The 21,571-nt window shown below is 40.1% G+C and overlaps 1 protein-coding gene across 1 annotated transcript in view; it reads right to left on the bottom strand.

Annotated features, from left to right (window-relative positions):
- Positions 1-21,571, bottom strand: part of DTWD2 (DTW domain containing 2) — a 95,382-nt gene that overhangs the window by 58,174 nt on the left and 15,637 nt on the right. The window contains exon 2 of the mRNA XM_063128608.1: positions 4,865-4,955. Within this exon, the coding sequence (XP_062984678.1) occupies positions 4,865-4,955 (91 nt within the window). The remainder of the gene's footprint in view (positions 1-4,864; positions 4,956-21,571) is intronic.

Below are 21,571 nucleotides of genomic sequence, written 5' to 3'. Positions count from 1 at the left end.
ATAAGGAAACTTGCAATGGAATTTGCACACATATAAGATTTACCTCCTAAGAACTGATGAACATGATATGGCTGCCATGCAGAAGCCACTTATTTTTGTGCAGCAGCTCACAAGACAGATTTCAGGAAGACACGTGGATATTTCTCCTGTGCCGTTTCAGCTGCTTTTATGGACATATGGAGAAAAATCACCTGACTCTCATGAATTGTTGCACATGCATGAACCATCACTATGTATGACAATTTAAAATGTCTATATGATTGTGATTTGGGTACACTGCACTGAAAGCAACTAAAGTCTAGTTAAAGGGGGCGGGGGGAAATAGTGTAAGAACTAATTCAGAATAATACTACCAATATCTATCAGGATGGCACATGAGATAAGTTTGATGGGAATTTTTCTTTCCCAACACTGGTGCCAGCCAGTATCAATGGCAAGCTAGCATCTCAAATAAAAGTAAACCATCATTAATTTTCATCTTCTTTCTGCATCAACTGGCATTTTCATTTCTGCCTTTAATTATTTGTTTAAATCACAAAATCATTACAATTATTGCTATCCAAATGGGGAAAAAATAACAGCACATTCCTATGCATGTTTACATAAAGATCCTACTGTATACAATGGGCTTCACTCCCTAAAACATGTACAGTCTCAGCCTAAGTTTGGACAAGCAAAGGATAAAGAAAAATATCCTAGGGGATGTCTGCACCTATGGGCTTTCCGGCCAGGGGATGGGGGGAGGATCCTGGGCTTTCCCACTTCTGGGATCGTCCCCCAGTGTGCAGACACCTGTGCATTATCCTGGAAGTGAGGAGGCACGGCATGTTTTCTCTCTCAAACTGAGACGTTTGTGCAGCAATGGGGGCGTGCTCGTGCGCCAAAATAAGTTTAAAAAGAAAAAAATCCTCAAATCTCAACGCCAAGAGCCATCCAAACAATGGCGAAACCACTGCCCCCTCCCCGCCCTACGGGCCATAGTCTGTTCTTGTGGATTGTTGTTACGCATAGCCCGGCCCAGTGATATTCATAAACACAGGAAAATCTAGAGTCAAATTTCAGTTGACTTGGGATGGAACTTCCTGGTTTCCTTTGAATTTTTTTATTTTTTTAATTACCAAGAGCAGAAATAAGAGCTGTCGAAAGAAAACAAATGCAGAAATCCAAGATCTACACACACCCCTGATACATTTTCTTAAAGTTGCAAGGTTAGGCTACCACTGCAATTCCAGCCACTTTTGACTCCTTCTTGATTTGGCAGAACTTGCAGCAGAAAGTGGACAGGGATACAGCACACACAGACAACCTCATAGAATGATGCAAATATAAAACACAGGGTGAAGCTACAGATACCAAAGTCCTCTTCCTATCTAACTCCAAAAAGTCTTACGCCTTATCTTGTTATTTTTGCCAGAGCAATCATACTACATCCAGATGTCCCATTTAAGGCATTCACAAACTCAAATAGCAAGAAATACAAATGGGACTAATATATATATATTTACTGTATGTCTTCCTATTTTATAGCCATAATACTGGAACAACGAGCACACAGAGATATTCTTTAAGTATGCATAGAAAGAATTGCTAGGTTAGTTAATTCCTAGCCATTGCTTAGAAACAGATATTAAAGTCAATGTTGAAACAATAGAACTGCCATTTGCCAATCAATTTGGGCCAATTTGAAATTGAACTTAAGCCTTTAAATCCCAGTGATTTGAACAGATCTTTAGTGTACCTGGGTTCTGCCAATTATGTTTAAACATTCCATCACAGATTAGCATAATTGTAGACAACCTCTAAGCCCCTTCAGAAGATATGTTCATCTTTTACTCCCAGAGAAAACTGGCTCAAAATCTAGGGAAAGGGAAATCCTGTGTTCAAATAGCAGAGCAATACCATTAGCTTCTATGCACAGAGACGGGCGAGGAAGAATGCATGTTCTAGGATTGTGCCCAGTCCCACTGTGCAAGGGGGGAAGGGAAATGTAACATCTGAACAGAGCTATAGAGAATCTAAGAATTAGACAATGGGAAGTGCCTGGTGAAAACCACAGGGAACACTTGAGAAACCCTCTCAATAATGTGTAAGGTTAATGTTGTTGAGAGTCTGAGGAAGCCATAAGGGCATTGTTCATATTATTATTATTATTATTATTATTATTATTATTATTATTATTATTATTTCTTCCCCGCCTCTCACTCTGGATCAAGGCGGAGAACAACATTAAGTACAATACATAAAACTAGTTAAAAGAGCATATAAAACCAATACAATAATAAAATAACAATCACAACATCTTAAAATTCTTAGGTTTAAAATTCTTTTGGGTAGGCCTGCCAGAAGAGACTAGTCTTTACGGTTGTCTTAACGAATCTCCTCCGACAGGCCATTCCACAGCCTGGGGGTGGCAGAAGAAAAGGTTCTCTGAGTAACAGCTGTCAACCTAGTTGTGGCTGACTGGAGTAAACCCTTCCCAGAGGAACTGAGTGTGAGGGGCGGCTTCTACGGGAGAAGGCGATCTCGCAGGTAACCTGCACCCAAACCATGTAGGGCTTTAAAGGTAATAACCAACTCTTTCTACTTCGCCTGGAAACTAATTGGCAGCCAGTGAAGTGTTTTTAAAGTTGACATGCCTGCTCCATATAAAATATAGCTTGTTAATAGACATAAGGTTCAATCCCAGGAGTAACAGCATTTGATATGTGAATACCATAGAAGACTATATGCAAACAATTTATTTATTTATTTATTGTATTTTATACCGCCCAATAGCCGAAGCTCTCTTATTCAATTACAGTAAAACATTACTAAGGTATAAAGCTTCAGAATATCCCCCAAATTCAATGTGAATAAGTGAGAGGGAGAACCTATTAACTTCCTAAATTGTTTTTGGATTTTTGTTTATTCGATTTCCTCTGAAATGGGTAGTATGTAATATAAAAATCCCAAATACTCAATCTTCATTATTCAATAGGGAGAGTTCTATGGGCAGTAAATAAAGTCCATTAATGACACAGGATCAATGCATGTGAACAATACAATAAGATATTCTATGGTCTCAAATTTCCTTCACTGTTTATTCCTTGTGATCACAACATCTTGTCCTGCTTTCTAAACTGGTGAATATTTGTACATATTCTCATAACTCCAGTCACAGTCTGCTACTTATGCTGAACATAATGTTGCGAAGAAGATAAAGAAGGGCCTGCACACCAGCATTTTTTAGACTCACTCTCAATGGCTGCATCTACAGAACCCCCAAGTTGTTTCTTAAACTGCTCTTTATTTAAAATAATCCCATAGTGTTGGGAATTTGGCCTGAGAGTATCAGTTGCACATCAAAGATGATTTCCCTTTGATCAGCCTTTGCATCAAATCATGTACATTGATGGTGCTATATAAATAAATAATAATAATAATAAAATCCAATAAAATATTTTTGGAAAACATGCTATACTGCAATCCTAAACACGGCTCACACCTGAAAACCTCTTATAGGGCCAGAGCATGGGTATCCGGCAATCTTAACTGGGAGCAAAGCCAGCCTCAAAGTGCTCAAAGGTATTGGTAAAACTGATTTATATTCAGTTTCAATATGCATGCTTCCAGTGGACCCCTGGATATGTATGATATGAATACATGCAAGTAAGAATTTTGACCTTTTCTGCATAGAAGAGTAGCAAAATTATCTTCGCACTTTTCAACATTAACTATTTTTTTCCTTGTGTTCCTGTACCATTACAACCTCAGATGTACTAGGATAAAATGCCCATAAATACTGTGCCTGTGAAAATGCTACATGTGATGTATTGTTTTCACACAGTCATCTGTCTTTTTTTTAATTTTATATTTACAACTTTTTAATATATAACTTTAAATATTTTTTTAAAAAGACAAAACTTGGGACCACCTATTAAGGGTGCAATCCTACGTTGAGAGTCAGCAGCCTTCAAAACTCCAGTGCCCTGCTTATTTATTTATTTCATTTACAATATTTATATTCCGCTCCCCATTCAAAATTTAGAAACAGTGTACAAGATAAAATTCAATAAAAACAGAACAAAACACCTTAAAATAGATTTTTAAAAGCAAAATGAAAAGTGAACTGTGAACCGTGGCTGGTCATTAAGGAAAGGCTTCCTGGAACAATGACGTTTTCAGGCGGTGCCGAAATACGCCTGACCTCCAGAGGCAGGGAATTCCTTAGAAGCGAGGGCACCACACTGAAGGCTCTTCCCCTGGTGGACTCCAATTGGAGGATGTGTCTATGTGGAACCACCAGGAGCAGGCCCTCGGATGACCTCAGTGACCAGGCAGGTTGGTAGGGGAGAAGGTGCTACCTCAGGTATCCTGGTTCCAAGTTGTTTAGGGCTTTGTACACAAGTACAAGAACCTTAAACCTAGCCCAGTAGTGAATAAATGGGTGATTTTTGCTAGAAGGGTGATTTTGCCCATCTAGCTGCAGTGCTTTGGAGCTGGATGAGCATAGGAAGTTCTCTCCATGATGGTTACGACTGAGAGGGGAGCACAGCTAACTGGCTCCAAGGTCGGAGCCCTGTCACTGACTTCAGAGCCAGTAAACAGAACAACCCTATGTCCCGACATTGTCTAAGGGCCATAGGACTGCTTTCTGATTACAGGATGTGGTAAAATTTCAAGAACCAAGAGTAACACATGGAATTATTTTTAAAGTAAATGTATGTATGACTTTATTGCATCAGGTTATGTAGTCACTGAGATTGATAAATCTAAAAGAGATAAAATATCACATGTCTTAACAAACAGTTTTCATCTGCATTCTTTCCTTTCGTTTGCTGAAAAATGACTAATTGAACTTTGGTATTTCCTCCAGCTTACTCACCTCTGCTGGATGCTGGATAATATACAAACAGGTGGAGACTTTCAAGGGATGGATTGGCAAGAACGGACACAAGCACACCTTTTGAGGACGGCTATAGGAGAGGAAGAAATGTAAGAGGGAGAGAAATCAGCAGTTAATAATTTATAATACAGTTGTTATGTAATATCTAGCTTTTCTGCTACAAACATTTTAAAAACGTAAACAAATGTGCACTTCTTTTGACATTCTGGAGCAAGTTCTAAACCCCACAAATAGGCTCTTAGGTGAACATTCAGAAACATCAAACACAAGAGTTAGAAATATCTGAATTCTTCCACTTATATTGAAACCCTGCAACCCCATGACTGTGTGTTTATAGTGATGGACACAATGGATTGTATTCAATGGTATCATTCCACAGCAGGATGGATTTCCCCCTCCCAGATTTGGGAGTGCACATGGGAGGCTGAAGGGGAGAGAAGACAGAGAAGTCCTGTCACATAAGTGAAGCTCCTTATTTGCTGGAATGGCATATTTTAAATATGTGATGCCCTATTCTTTTACTTCAGAACAAAATACCACCATCTTCCTTTTTCTGGAGAATAGTCCACTTATTCCTGACAAAAATGGAATTAAGAACTTTTGCATGTTCATTATTTTAGTTGTTGTTGTTATTATTATTATCATTATCATTATTATTATTTCTTACCCGCCTCTCCCTCTGGATCGAGGCGGGAAACAACATTGAATACAAAAATATAAAATACTTAAACTGATTAAAAACATAAAGCCAATACATTATTAAAATCATAAAATCTTTTAAGACATCTTAAAATTCAACTGAGTAGGCCTGCCGGAAGAGATCCACCTTTATCAGTTGGTTTCAAAATCATGCGTTCAGTGAAAGTTGGGTCCCAATCTCATTATTTGGAAGTGAATCCCATATACTCCAACACCACATACTTCCCAGTATGTGTGCTTCAGCTAGCAGCCTACAAATTTCCCTGTCTTATATTTAACATGCACTCTGTTCAAGCATAATGCATTTTTTAACTCGCCTGAACATACTTGTTTCTACAGATAGAAGTCCATATGCTCAGATTCCATACTTAACATTTCTGATTATTTTTAGATATATGGAGCATCCCTTCTGCCCTTTGGTTTTTCACCTAAGATGGTGTGCATTTACCAGGAATTTGTTCAACAAGTTAGCAAAACTATATGAGGTTAATTGATTCTAGCAACAGAATCATGTTCAAATCCCTGCTACAAAGCTCACCAGGTGGGCTTGAACAAGTCACCATCATTCAGTATCACACAGATGTCAAAAAGAAAGGAACTATAAAACACTTTATACACTGGAAAGTCCTACAATTTTGCTGGTTTGCAAAATTGTCATAGGGATAATACACCTTGGCTTATTTAAGCCACTGTGGGTTGTGATACATGCCAGCTGCCCTTCTTAATATTCAAGCTGGGACAGGGGGTTGCTGTGGCTCATCATGTCATGTGAACCCAGTGAGGGTGTTTTATGTGAGGGTTAAACAACCCATGGGCTGTTTTAGGGTTATGCGAGAGTTGTTCAACCCTCACATAAGCCCACCTGCCATAGCTTGAATATTCAAAAGGGTGACTGTAACACACCACAATCCACCATGGCTTAAATAAAGCCACAATGGGCTAGGATGATCAGGCAATCTCAGTCAGTGTCTTGGGTTTCATTTATTCATTATATCTAGATCCCACCTTTTGCCAATGGTACTCAAAGTAGAATACATAAGGTTCCCCGAAATTCTTCCATGGAAGCGCTGACAAAGCACAGTTGTGTTTCAGCAAACTTGTTGCACCAAGATCCCACTGTGCAAGCAGAAGCAAGAACCATGTTTTTATTGCACTCACACTCCAAGAAAACTAGCTCTAGAGGGTCAGAAGGCTTTCCAGAGTGCCTTTTCCAGGGCCACAGAGAGCTGTAGATGGGGATTCTGTAACCTTCCCCCCCCCCATAAAGCAGAAGTGCTTCCATTCACACAGCAGATTCTTTGGATTCAAGCCAATGCTTGTAATATTAGGAAGCAGATGTTTTTAAGAGAATGATGGCAGCTCAATTGTGATTCAGTCAGAAATTTCTGAAGTCATGTCACATATTGAAGGAAATCAATCTCACCAAATAGACAGAGCGCCTTAGAGTTCCACCATCAAAAAATAAACAGAGAGAGAAAACCAAAATGCTACAAGGTCTTAAGGTCAAGAATACCTCATAAATTTCCATAGTTTCCTCTTTTCTCTTCCACACATTTCTTATGCAATCTCATTAAAGAAACATCCAATTGTGTTACCTATTTGTGCTGATATTTACACTACACAAATTAAATGTTTGTTTACTAAGAGTGTAAGCAATCTCAGCTTTGCAATGATGGTGATTATTGCCATGTTTATAAGTTATTCTCCCCACTCCCTTCCCCCCCAAACATACATATTATTTAAAACTGAGAGTCTGTGGCTGGTCCAAAGCTCAGCCTCTGTACCAGAGGACTGGAAGATGGCCAATGTAACGCCAATTTTCAAAAAAGGATCCAGAGGATCCCGGAAATTTCAGGCTAGTTAGTTTCACATCTGTTCCAGTTAAATTGGTTGAAAGCATTATTAAAGACAAAATTAGTAAGCATATAGAAGAGCAGGTCCTGCTGAAGAAGAATCAACACAGCTTCCACAAAGGCAAGTCCTGACTCACTAATCTACTAGAACAAACATGTAGACAGGGATGATCTGGTGGACATTGTTTACTTGAATTTCCAAACGACTTTTGATAAACTCCCCCACCAAGACTCCTGAATAAACTTAGTAGACGTGGAATAAGAGGAGAGGTCGTCTTATGGATCAGTAATTGGTTAAAGAACAGAAAGCAGAGAGTAGGAATAAATGGTCAATTCTCCCAATGGAGGGAAGTAAATAGTGGGCTCCCACAGGGATCGGTATTGGGCCCAATTCTTTTCAATTTGTTCATAAATGATCTGGAATTAGGAGCGAGCAGTGAAGTGGCCAAGTTTGCTGATGACACCAAATTATATAAGGTTGTTAAAACATAAAGGGATTGTGAAGAGCCCCAAAGGGATCTCTCCAAGTGGGCATCCAAATGGCAGATGCGATTCAATGTAAGCAAGTGTAAGGTGATACACGCTGGGGCAAAAAACCCAACTTCAAGTATAAAATAATGGGATCTGAGCTGGCGGTGACCAAACAAGAAAGAGATCTTGGGATTGTGGTGGACAGCTCGATGAAAATGTCCACCCGGTGTGCAGCTGCTGTAAAGAAGGCAAACTCCATGTTAGGCATTATAAGAAAAGGAATTGAGAATAAAACAGCTAGTATCATACAGCCCTTTTACAAATGTATGGTGCGACCACACTTCTAATACTGTGTACAGTTCTGGTCACCACTCCTAAAAAAGAATATTATTGAGCTTGAAAAATTGCAGAAAAGAGCAACTAAAATGATTAAGGCGCTGGAGCATCTCTCCTATGACGGAGGGTTACATCAACTGGGATTGTTTAGCTTGGAAAAAAGGAGGTTAAGGGGAGACATGACAGAGGTGTACAAAATTATGCACGGTATGGAGAATGTGAAGACATTTTTCTCCCTCTCTCAAAATACTAGAAGCTGATTGGTGGGAGATCCAGGACAAATAAAAGCGCATAGTTAAATTCTGGAACTCACTACCACATGATGTAGTGATGACCACCAATTTGGATGGCTTTAAAAGGTGGTTGGATAAATTCCTGGAGGCAAAGGCTATCAATGGCTACTAGCCCTGATGGTTGTGTGCTATCTCTAGTATTCAAGGCAGTAAGCCTGTGTGCACCAGCTGCTGGGGAACATGGGTGGGAGGGTGCTGTTCCACCATGTCCTGGTTGGCCAGTGCGTGAACAGAGTGCTGGACTAGATGGACCCTTGGTCTGATCCAGCTTGGCACTTCTTATGTTCTTAATAATATTAACATTTTCCTAGTACCCAAAATAAGGTACATACACTCAAACTGGGAAGCATGCTGTACAGAGTACGTAATGATGAAGACAGGATCTCTAGAAATCATAGCAATACCAAACGACCAACGGCATTAATATGAAGCTACTCTGACAGAAGGTCAACATATCCTTGGGGGCCACTCTTATTTTATTAACTAAAGATGGCACTAGTGCTAATGTTGACCATGGGAAAGCCAATTATAACTTGGTGTGTTCTTCTGGGCCCCATAACATACTTTCTTTCCTCTCCCTGCATCACTACATGTCACTCTGAATCCCTAGCTCTTTTATTCCTTCCTTTTTACTTCCCATTCATAACATTCACTCTCTATTCTCCCCTTAGCATTGCTCCATTGTCTCTCTTGTGTTCTGTACGACCACATCTCTGCACATGCATCTCTGTTACTCTCCTTTCTATCCATTTCCCCATCCCACACACCTTTCAGTTGCCCTGCTCCCTCCCCTCCCCATAGGGCATTGCATCTCTTAATTCTCAGCAATCCCCATCTTTCTTTCTCTTCCTGTCATATTCCTTTGCCAGGGAGAGGAGAAATGATGCAGACACTAATGGCTTAAATGGGTTATAGATAGTCTCATGAAGAGGAAGAAAAGGGGCAGAAACAACAGGAATTTGGAATTCCCCTAAGGCAAAGAAGGGCAAGCTTTTGAAGACTCTCCTTGATCGGGTGAAGAAGTGTGGAACCTTCTGTATGCCATCCCATGTATGGCAGATTGGGGGAGTGCAATCTACTTGGGGAAAGGATTACTGGGGAGGGGAGATAAAGGCTCTTCTTTGCTCCACCCAGTAATTCTGATAATGATTGCCGTTTCCCCCACGGCTATTACCAACAGAGAAAGAACAATCTGTTCCCCATCACCCAGCTCATCACTGGGCATTGGGGAAAAGTGGGTGGGGCAACTGAGGGCATGTCTACATGGGACTTTTATCCCGGGGTTGTCCCTAGGTTGGCCCTGTGCATCCACATGACATATAGGTGATCCCGGGGGCAGCCAAGGACAACCCCTCCATTTTCCTGGGATAACTGGTTCCCCATTTTTCCTGATTTTCCCCAGTTCCCCGGGACTGTCCCAAGACCACGGGAGGTGTGGGTGCCTGTCTCGCCTGGTGCCCACTTCTTCACGAGCAAGCATGGCACTAGAAACAGGCATGGAGCCATACAGTGTGGCTTCGTGCCCATCACAGAAGGGGGTGGCAGCAATTTCACCACCCCTGGGATGGCAGGGAGAGGGTTTGGGGGCTGATTTTGGGGGAAGTTTCCCCCCCTTACTTTTTGTTGGAGCGGGGCCTTGCTCTTGCACAACTGACCCCGCTGCTTCCCAAAAACAAAAAAATGGTGGCCACAACGTCCTGCTTCCTCCCCAGATGTCACAGGAAAAATTGAGATAACTTCCTCCCCCCTCCCTCCCTAGGTGTAGACATGCCCAGAGAGTTGCAGAGGGCCTCATGTGGCCTCTAGGCTTTCAACTGTACTCAAAGATGACATAAATTATCAAGAAGGGAACCACAGTCAGCCTACAAGTCTTATGCTGTGGAGGCCTCTTCAGAAACATTAACTTTTAGATTACAACTTCCAGCATTACTAATGACTGGCCATGCTGGCTGGGGCAGATGGGAGTTGTAGTCCAAAACATTTGGAGGGCACCATTTTGGGGGAGGCTGGATTAAACCATCTGTAAATTTTATGTATTTGTTTCCTAGTTCAGCCAGTCCTAGCAGCAAATAGCTAGGTTTTATGGCATATTCAGATAAGAATTTTATATTTCTCCTCCAGAAGAATTTCCTACAATCTGATATAACAATATTAATGTCAAACAATAATCTTAAAAGTGTCTCTCCTACGGTGTCTAACAGGTTTTCGTCTTGTTCTCTTTCCACTCAAGCCAAGCCAGCAGGATCCTTGTTGTGGAGACTCCAATCTAAGATATCATCAGCATAATCGCAACAACCCAACTCTATTGTTGCTTGTCCTTCAGCCCTCTTCATGTATTTTTGATAAATACAGAATGCCTGGCTTATTTTGGCAACAAGATGCAAGCAGGTGAAACTGAATCTAGGAGATAATTCTAGGATATATTCTAGACTGCAGCCAATTCCGAGCGGCTGTGAGCCAACTGTTTTAATTGGCTGGTTCATTATATTCATTTTTATCTGTTCAAGTTCTGATACTGCAAATTTTTAACTCTGTAAGCTATGTTGGCCCTTGATTGAGAGAAAGTTGGGGTTATAAATGTAAGAATAAATACGTGGGGTTTTTTTAGCCTTTTTACATTGTTTTAATTTTTTGTAAGTTAAAGTTTTTATATAATATTTCTATTATGTTTTATTTTGGATTGTTATTTTTGTGATGTGCCTAGGGAGCTTTGGCTATTCATTGGTACAGAAATTAAATCAAATAAGAACCGTAAAGGGCATAGAGAGACTGTTTTCAACAGCAGTTTCTTAGCTTTAGAACGCCTTCCCTCAGGAGTCTTGCAGATGTCTACTCTTGGGCATTCTGGAAGTGATGACTTATTTAAATAAGCTTTCAGTGGCTGGTGTTAGGAAATGGGACTGTATATCTTTGTTAATTACTCAATATTGTTTAACAAACTACATTGTAAAAAAAATTAAACAACTAAAATCTAACAGGTTTACAACTTAAAATCTACTGGACAGTACAGAAACGAAATAATAAATAAAAATAAGTTAGTGCTAGTCAGAAACTCAATAAATAAATAAATAAAGTTTCCTAATTTCCACTTTCATCCAAATATGTTTTAATTGCAAACTCTTTCATTAGGACACTTTTTAAACACAGTATGGGTTTTTTGTCACATATGGTTCCTTTGAAGTTGGCAGGAAAATAATATGATCACAGGTGTGCAGGACATTGCAGGATGGGGGAGAAGTTTTCAAATCATTACTTATTTCAAATGAATTAACCAAAGGAAAATGAACAGCGAAAACTCAAAGGCAAGTTACTGATTCTTGTTCCTTGTAAAAATTAAAACAGCCAACGAAAAACAGTGAAACAGGTGCTCACAATCTTTGCTTCAATCCATTCATATGATATAATAAGCAACTAATTTCCTAAGTAAGAATGAGATTGCAGATCACTTATTCTCTTAAATGAATGATTCAATAAAGCATGTTATTTGAAAATGAGTAGTGAATTCTCTGAGGAGAATAATCCATATTTAATAATCCAAATGCCCCAAACAAGAGGTTTGTGCGTTTGAAACTCAGAGGATGAGCATGAGTCAGAGTGAAAAACAAGCAAAATAACAAATCAACTTGTTAAGTGTTTTTGTATTACACTGAGCACCCCAAGACACAACTTTGCACACCACAAACGAATAATAGTTTTCCTATGCCAATCTGCCATCTCTATTACATCAATTCCAAAATTGCCATTTGAGAATTTTTGCTGCATTTTGTTACAATAGATTAAAGAACATTCTTAACTAGATGTAGATTACTCTGCCATCTCTAAGGGAAAACAGTCTCTGCGTGAAGCTCCTTTCTAAATGTCCAAAAACAGAAGTCCTATTTGGGCATTTTTATTCACATTCCCATAGTGTGAAGGGACAGCGGGGTCAAGTTTGGTGCCCCTGCCCCATGTCCCTTCCTGAAACTTCCCCATAAGTGCATTGGGAGGGCAGGTCTGAAGTGTGGTACCCTTTTCTACACATTTAGGTTCCCCACATTATTTAGAAACCTGCATGATCAGAGTTTGAAATCATGTGGAGAGCCTACACATATAGGCTGGGTTCACACAACATGCTAACCCATACTCAGTGGTTGAGTGTGGGTTGTTGTTGACTCATGGGTTGTCTGTTGAAACATGGGTTGGTGTGTTGTCTGAACCAAGGACATTTTCTGCAGGGTGGCTGGTTAACCATCCTGAACTATTTAATAACAAACCATGCGTTCTCTTTGAGATAAATAAGCCACAACCACATGGTTAAGAAGCCACCCTGAGGAAAATGTCTTTGGTTAAGCCAACTGCTAACCCACAGTTCAACAAACAACCCATGGTTAAACAATAACCCATATTGTGACGGTTATAAGCATATTTTGACATGAGATCAATCTGATCAATGAGGAAAGAAAGGTCAGAAGTCAGACATCGAGCATTGCTAAATAGCTGAGCACGCTTTTAAAAATCGTTTGTGTCTCACAAGGCCCCCACACACATCCACATGTATCTCGCTCATGCATACCGAAAAGCTCTGCGGGAAAGCCCTTTTCCCTAGTCGCCTTGGTAACCGGCTTGCTACAGGAAAGTTGTGGTCAGCTAGAGTTTCTGTCTTTGTAAACAAGCTTTCTGCTCATGCTCTATTTGCTTCTGCCGAACTGGCTAATAAAATAGCTGACAAACCCAGCAAACCTCAGAGAAGGGTACTCCTTGGCAGAGGTACATCTTCTCTCCATTGCAATGTGAATTCCTTTCTATCGATAAAGTTGTGTTGGACCATAAGAACCGTCTTCGTAATGTTTGGGCCACAACAATATTCAACCAATGAGTGTAGGTTAGTGTAGTTTCTCTAATTCATGCCCTTATTCCCCACTCCCAGTGTATGGGAAGCAGAAGCCAGAGCTGGCAAGGGATGTGGCTAGCAAGTGTATTTTCGCTCTTCACCTCATGTGGTGTTAATTGTGCGAGTATGAATGACTGAATAGGGCTAGAGGCCATCAGGTAAAATATACCAAAGAAGTAGTATTCAATTTGAGGAGTTTTTGTGATTTATGGAATATGGTTTAAAGGTGTCTGTCGTCGTGGTCAAGACATGCTTGAGCAGGCTGACTACATTAAGACTTTCTCTGAAATAATAGAACATACACTTTGATGTGTAGTGCAAACACAAAGGGATTTCACATCTTAAAAGTTCAAAGGAAGGATCTGCTTGCTTTCATTCAGGATTCCATGTCCACTTAAACTTTGGTTTGCTTTTAAACACAGCCAGAAAAAGCGTGACAATTAATGCCAGCTTTGATCGTGAATCCTCTTCTTGTTGACACCTAGCCTGACACCACCAATTCACTTTACATTAGTCCCAAACAGCCATCAGATTGTAATGATTTTCAGTCACAACTCAACAAGTCTGAATTTGAACAAGCGTAGCAAAATGCTTGAAAGACACAAGTTACGGTATTAGAGTGTCACTTACTAAAGTTAAGAAGAGAAGAGATACACAAACGAACATCCTGATCACTGTTAAGGGTTTTAAAGAAGTAATTATATTTCTTCGCTCAACTTTTATGACACCAAGGGCAGCTAATGAACTCTTGGGAAGGAGGAAGCACTAAATCACTTGAGTTGCCACATTAACTATCTATGCCAGGCAGGAATCTGCAGCTTGTGCAAAATGCAGCGGCCAGATTGATTTCGGGAACCTGAAGGTTTGACCATATAACACCTGCTCTGGTCCACTTGCACTGGCTGCCTGTATGTTTCCGAGCCCAATTCAAGGTGCTGGTTTTGACCTATAAAGCCTTACACGGCTTGGGACCACAATACCTGACGGAACGCCTCTCCTGACGTGAATATACGCAGTCACTACATTCAACATCTAACGTCCTCCTCCGGGTGCCTATTCCGAGAGAGGCTCGGAGTGTGGCAACGAGGGATAGGGCCTTTTTGGTGGTGGCCCCCAGACTATGGAATGATCTCCCTGACGAGGCTCGCCTGGCACCAACACTGCTATCTTTCCGGCGCCAGGTTAAGACTTTCCTCTTTGCCCAGGCATATGGCGGCACATCTTAATCACCCACGTTTAGTTTTTTTTAACGGTTTTTAATGTTTTATGTGTGTATGTTCTGTGTTTTAAAGTTTTAAATTTTATATACTTGTTTTTATCTCAATTTTAGAATTTCTGTAAACTGTCCAGAGAGCCCTGGCTATGGGAGTGGTATATAAGTGTAATAAATAAATAAATAACCTCCCTAAGGAGGTTCGCTTGGCACCTACATTATATGCTTTTAGACGCCAGGTGAAGACCTTTTTATTCTCCCAACATTTTAACAATCTATAAATTTTAAATAACATGGTTTTAAATTTGTAATTTTGCATTGCTGCTGTTTTTATCTGGTTGAGCTTTTATATTGTATTTTATATTATGGTTTTATACTCTTGTTTTATACTTTGAATGGTTTTAATTTTTGTGAACCGCCCAGAGAGCTCCGGCTATTGGGCGGTATAGAAATGTAATAAATAAATAAATAAATTACTGGGTCAAGAGCTCAAGGGGCTCAGGGCAACAAGGCAGCCTACATATTGTAGCATCAAGGAGAGCTCCTGGTGAACAGCTTGCTTGAACAAGGTCCAAGAAGCTTCAGCCCAGAAGCCCCGTCTCAGACTCCACCCCTTCCCATAAAGTGGAAGCCTTAAGGCCAAACTATGTGCTTGGGTATCATGCATAGTGGAGCTATGTATGATACTTTTCTTAATTCATGTAAGGATATATGGCCCTGGATCAGGACCATGGTGTTCCAGGTAGTTAAGCCTCTCTCCCTCCATTTCCTCCCTCCAACCACCCCCACAGGGGAGTTAAAAGAAGAAGAAAAAGCCTCCACTGACTCCAACAATTTATAGGTAAATTGTTCTGAGGTTGTTGAAAATACAGCCCTCCACCAATATAAATGAAATCTCTTTTCCTTGAAGAAGAATACATAAGAACTGTATTTTAAAAGTTTATTTAAATAAAATATACACTAAGTGGATCTATGAGAGTTTGAAGAATAAAAAAAATCTGGATTGCATTTTATTTTATTTATTACATTTCTATACCATCTATACCCCTCTGGACGATTCATAAAACAAAATTTATAACCTTAAAATACAAATTATTAAATGTACTGTGGGAGAGATAGATATCTGAAGGGAGCAAGTTTCATACTGATGGGCAAGCCAGAGCCCAAAGAGTCTGTTAACTCAGATTTGTCACAAAGACATATTATACCTGTGTTGAAGGAATTGCACTGACTGCCTATTAGCTCCTGAGCCACATTCAAGGTTTTGTTGTTGACATTCAAAGCCCTAAACAATTCAGGGTCACCTGGCTGACCACCTTCCCCTATATACACAAATTGACCCGAGATTTTCCAAGGAGGCCCTAATGGTCGTTCCACGACCAACACAGTGTCGCCAGGCAACGGTGCATAAGCAGAACTTCTCAGTAGTGGCGCCCACCCTCTGGAACACTCTCCCACATGGGATTAGAGAGCTGAAAACTGTGGCAAACTTCAAATGCTTTTGGAAAACCCATTTGTTCTCTCTGACTTGTAATCAATCATAACATTGCTCTCTTTTGCTGCTTTGTTGTAATGTTTTCAGGTATTTTCTTTTTATGCTGTTTTTATATTGTATTGTATGTATTTTTATGTAACCCATCTGTAAATCCTATATGTTAAATGGTACTGAAGCATCTTAAATAAATAAATAAACAAATAAAGTAGGTTGCTATTTTGGTAACAGAAAGTTGGTGCTGAAACCAGGTGGTGACTCAGGGCTGCTAACGTGCAACACCTTCCCCAGCAGAAGTCTAGCCCTTAAAGCAAAACAAAAAACCCAAGTGACATGAATTCATTGGTTATTAAGGCAATACTTTCATGCGAGAAGCCTTCTCCATTGTTTCGTAAAGACCTCTGCTGTTTGTATTCTTTTTGTGCCAATCAAGGTCCAGTAAATAAACCTAATGAGAGAATCAGGGGATTTTCTTTGTGATCTTTACCTTTGGAAGGAGCCCTCATTTCCTTCTATGTGCTGTTTCCTTTCTGAGGAAAAAAAATTAAATGAATCCAAATCAAAGAACAGGGTTTGCAGAACTCTTTCTCTATTCACTCACAGAGAGGGAGGCCAGCGGCAGAGAAGAAGGTTTTCCTTAGAAGCCTTCTGTGTCCAGTGGACCTGCCATTGCTTCTCTGCAGTCCGAATTCCACTGCTAGAGAGGGCAAAAAGGAGCTGTTCTAGGGATATATTGGGGAATCATGGAAATCTCTCACCCTAGATCAACCCTTACAATTCAGATCACAGCATATCTGCAAACATAGGATATACTACTGCAGTATGTCTGTAGATCAGATAGAACTGAGGATTCAAACATATCAAATCACACCTGGCAGACCATGGTTATGCAAGGGTTGTTTAATTCTTACACAATCCCTGCTGCCTGGTTTTGCATGACACGACAAACCGTGGCCAGGTACTGAATATTCAAATCCTTCCTGGCATGTGAACCAGGTCTGTATTTCCAAAATCTTCTGATTCTACTATGAATGTGTTATACAACACTGACACAACTAACGGCTGTTTGGCAGATCTACTTGCAAAGAACTAGTGGTAACATCCAGTTCACATACTGATGGAAGTTCAAAAAAGAAACGTTCAGCTATTTACCCCATCCCACCACTCTGGGGTCAAGTGACCTTTGAAGTTCATGCCCAGTTCAAAATGAGTTCAATTTTGACAAAGCTGACAGACAGCCCTCTCTTTCCTCAAACTCACTCAGGCAGCAACACTACTGAGTGTATGAAACATCTCTAGGTCTCAAGACCCAGATTATGCTGTAGGCATGCACAGCATCATCCATGGGTGTGGGGAGACATGGGAAACGTAGTTGATCCCATGCTTCCTGAAATGAATAGATGCTGCTGCACATACAACAGTAAACTTGAGGCCATGGAATGCCATGATATCTCCCATTCCCATTGCAAAGTTAGGTTTGGGAAAGGAGGACAGCAGAGAGGGCTAGTATTGTGGATTTGAAGAGGTGAGATGATGGATGCCAATTCAAAATTAAATCATGACAAATCTGCTAAATTTACTGGAGTATTACAATGGTGAAAAATCTGACTTAGCATTTTTCGCTCTTCCCTGGCAGTGCCCATTTGATAAAAAGAAAATGGAGAGCACTTATATAAGAATATAAAATAACTGGACATTACGTACATCTATTAACTCCTTTAAAAAGGAAGGATTAATGTGGATATTTTCCATTAACAAATTGTAATGCAAATTGCCCACAAGTCAAAAGGGAACCGAATTATAGTTACTTGAATTATGCATACATTTTAATTGAATGGCACTGGATGATACAGAGAGCACTAAAACCAATCTCATGCCAGGGACATCACATTTTTTAAAAGTTTTTTTTAAAGCACAGAATGAAAAGCCAAGAACTAATGAACCTGAGTTTGTTGACATTTTTAAAGCATCTTGCTAGACTCTCTGGATTGGCTTAGTAGTGAGTATGACATTAAATACTTATAAACGGTGCTTCTATTTTGCTGAACAAGGAGTAGTTCTAATGGTATTTAAACTTAGCCATTAATAACAATTCATTTAGAACAGCGGTTCTCAACCTGTGGGTCGTGACCCCTTTGGGGGTCGAACGACCCTTTCACAGGGGTCGCCTAAGACCATCGGAAAACACATATTTCCGATGGTCATTTATTTGTAATTAGAAATAAATATTTCACAATATATAATTACATATTGTTTTTGTGATTAATCACTATGCTTTAATTATGTTCAATTTGTAACAATGAAAATACGTCCTGCATATCAGATATTTACATTACGATTCATAACAGTAGCAAAATTACAGTTATGAAGTAGCAACGAAAATAATTTTATGGTTGGGGGTCACCACAACATGAGGAACTGTATTAAAGGGTTGCGGCATTAGGAAGGTTGAGAACCACTGATTTAGATGAAGACTACAGGGTTTTTTCACACATCATCACCAACATCTACATTTCTAAGAGCAGTACAAAGTGTGAGTCAGCTCTCTACGGATTTTGGTGGCAGCACTATACATCCTGTTGGTCATGTCCTTCAAAGCACCTAAAAACCCACTGAAGGTGAACAGACTGAAATTCCCACATTCCCCTCTCATGTGCTCATGTGACCACAAATATCACACAAACATACACACAAAAATATAAGAACTGCCTTCCTAGATCAGACCAAGTACCCATTATCCAGCATTGCATTTCTAACCCTTTGGAAGCAGTCCATTTCTTCCCATTTGTCCCCAAACATCTAGTATTATTGAACATGAAAGTTCCATTTAGTTATTAAACCAAAAGTGCTTTCCCTTCTATGTTGTAGGTTTTACCCACTTACTTAGTAGTAACCCATCTTTGAACTTGATGGGACTTGCTTCCCAGTTGGCATGTACAGCAGCTTTCCCCAAACCTGGTGTCCTCCAGATGTTTTGGACTTCAGTTCCCATTGGCTGTAGCCAACATGGCCAATCATCAAGAATGCTAGGAGTTGTCATCCAAAATATCTAGAAGGGAAGTCTGATGTACAGGATTGCACTGTTAAACTGGCCCCATTTACTCAGTCCACTCCCCAGATATGTGACTTGCCTTTTCACACATTACACAAAGCACCCCTTAGAGTTATCTCAAACCCACAAAATGTTTGCTGCTACTGCAGCTTTAATTCAAAATTTAATCTAGAGCTTTTTGATACAGAAACTTTAATTGGGGGCTATAAATTTAGTAGATACAAATTAAATAACTTCATCGTATCTGTAAGCTTCTGTGAACTGAGTGAATAAGTATTGTGATGGGCTTCTTTGAATAACTGGAATTCCAGTAGTTCCCTGATTATTGTTTCTTCTGGATTTATAAATGTATGCCTTTGTGCCAATTTCCTACATCTGAGTCAACACTGGCTCCTGCAGACTGAGTCACAACTCATTATCTTCACTGAAACTAATGTACCAAAGAAAATAATGAAAGGCTGAATATGACTTTTCAGGTAGCATCAATTGAAAAGTCTGATAAATTATAGAACGGAAGACACTAGTAAAAACATTTTTATCTAGTCTGCATAATATGAAGAATAGTTTCACAACCATTACTTCCTACTACAGTGGGCATTTAATTTACATAATCCTCCTGATGAGAACTCTCAGTAAAGTACCACCCTCTAGCGGCAAGAGTAATCTGGGGATTGTCATTGCAATTCTATAATATAACCCATTTAAAGCAACTGTATGAAGCAGGGAACTTCATAAAAGTAGCTTCAGATAAAAAATTAAGTAGACATCACTTCACCTAGCGTTTCCCCCTCTTTCCTCGAAAATAAATCTATTTAATGTAAAGCTGCCTGTAATGCTTTCATATGATCTTTGTTCCCCCAAACTGAGTGTACCTAAACAAACAAACATTAAACTTGTAGCTCACATACTTTGATCTGCAACATAGAACAGAGTTTACCCTCTGATACTCCCAGGTAAATATGCACAAGAAATCCATCTGAGTTCAACAGGACTTGCTCCTAAGTAAGGATGTGTGTGATGCCTGCCTTAAATCTGGCATCAGTACATAACTTTGGATTACAAACACAGATTTTCATAAAGTTGGAGCTGGGACTGCCAACTTTTTAAATGTATCTTTAACAGGTTTTTTTTCATGGAACAGAAACAAAATAATGGAAAAGCTTGACTTGTTTAATTTCTGTATGTTAAACTATTACTGAAAGGAGTGATTTCCAGAACTGGACCTTCACAAACACACAGACAAGAAGGCTTTATCCTTAATATCAGACCCATGCACTCTCCCCATCACTTCCACTGCTTCCCGATATGCATATCTGAATCAAGAAAATGTAGTAACTCTCTTCACTACTTCCACTTACTGCGTTCTCAGCAGTGCAGGAGATGAGTGCGGAGATGTAAGCACAGCAGCAAGGAGCATTTTTCCAGGGGTAAGCGCAGAAGCAGGCAGGCAAGCAGCACTGGGGGCATCCCCACCACATAACTTCTGGTGTTGGTAGGGAGGCAACCAGAGTGGGTTTCTCATGGTTAAGCTCTAAGCCATGATAGCAGGGAACTTGAAGAAAAATCTCCAAGGATGATTTTAATGCACAGATAAGGTCCTGCAGAAGAAGGTGGTCCATATGATACTGACTGGGGTTGATTTTCTTTTGCAGACAGGCAACATGCATCTCCAAGAACACTGCAATTCTGCAATAAGAGCTACTATTAATATATATCAGTTGGGATGTCTGATAAATAGAATTCGTAATAATTATTGCATCAGCTGCTCTTCATTATCATTTCCCAACCTACAGGCTGCCATTAAGCTTTTATTGATATGTTTATATTCCACCTCACCACTGCAGTCAAGTTGGCTTGTAATGAAACAGTATACAATATAAAACATACATATCTAAAAAAACGGGGGAGAACCAACAGGACACAAGCAGTAATATTAATGCCAACAAAAACACACCCAAAACATAATACTGTAGCACTACTATGCTAACCTCTAAAAGCATGTTTAAATAAACGAGTCTTGCATGGTTCCCTAAAACCTTTGAGGGAACTATGTTGACATAACTCATTGGGAAGTTCATTCCATAGCTTTTGGAGACAACGCAGAAAAGGCCCTGCTCCTCACAGCTGTTGTAACACTGTAATCCAAACACACTTACATGGGAGCAATTCCCTGTGATGATTAGAGCCGGGGTGAAAATCCACCTGGGCCCACGAGGGCAGCGGATACCTCCGTGTCCGAACTGCACAGGCGGACATGCCCAACGCATTTTCTTCCCAAGGCAAGGCCGCAGGTCAGGGTGGAATTGTTCCGCCCTGATTTGCACCCTTTTCGTATTTCCTCCCACTGTATTAATGGTAGCCGCCATTTCCGCAGCAGGGGGAAATCCATGATTGCCCCAGTCTCCCC

Source organism: Elgaria multicarinata, chromosome 6 (genome assembly GCF_023053635.1).
Source record: "Elgaria multicarinata webbii isolate HBS135686 ecotype San Diego chromosome 6, rElgMul1.1.pri, whole genome shotgun sequence".
NCBI lineage: Eukaryota > Metazoa > Chordata > Lepidosauria > Squamata > Anguidae > Elgaria > Elgaria multicarinata.
Note: the sequence above shows the minus strand (reverse complement) of the source record. Positions and strands in the feature narration are given on the sequence as shown.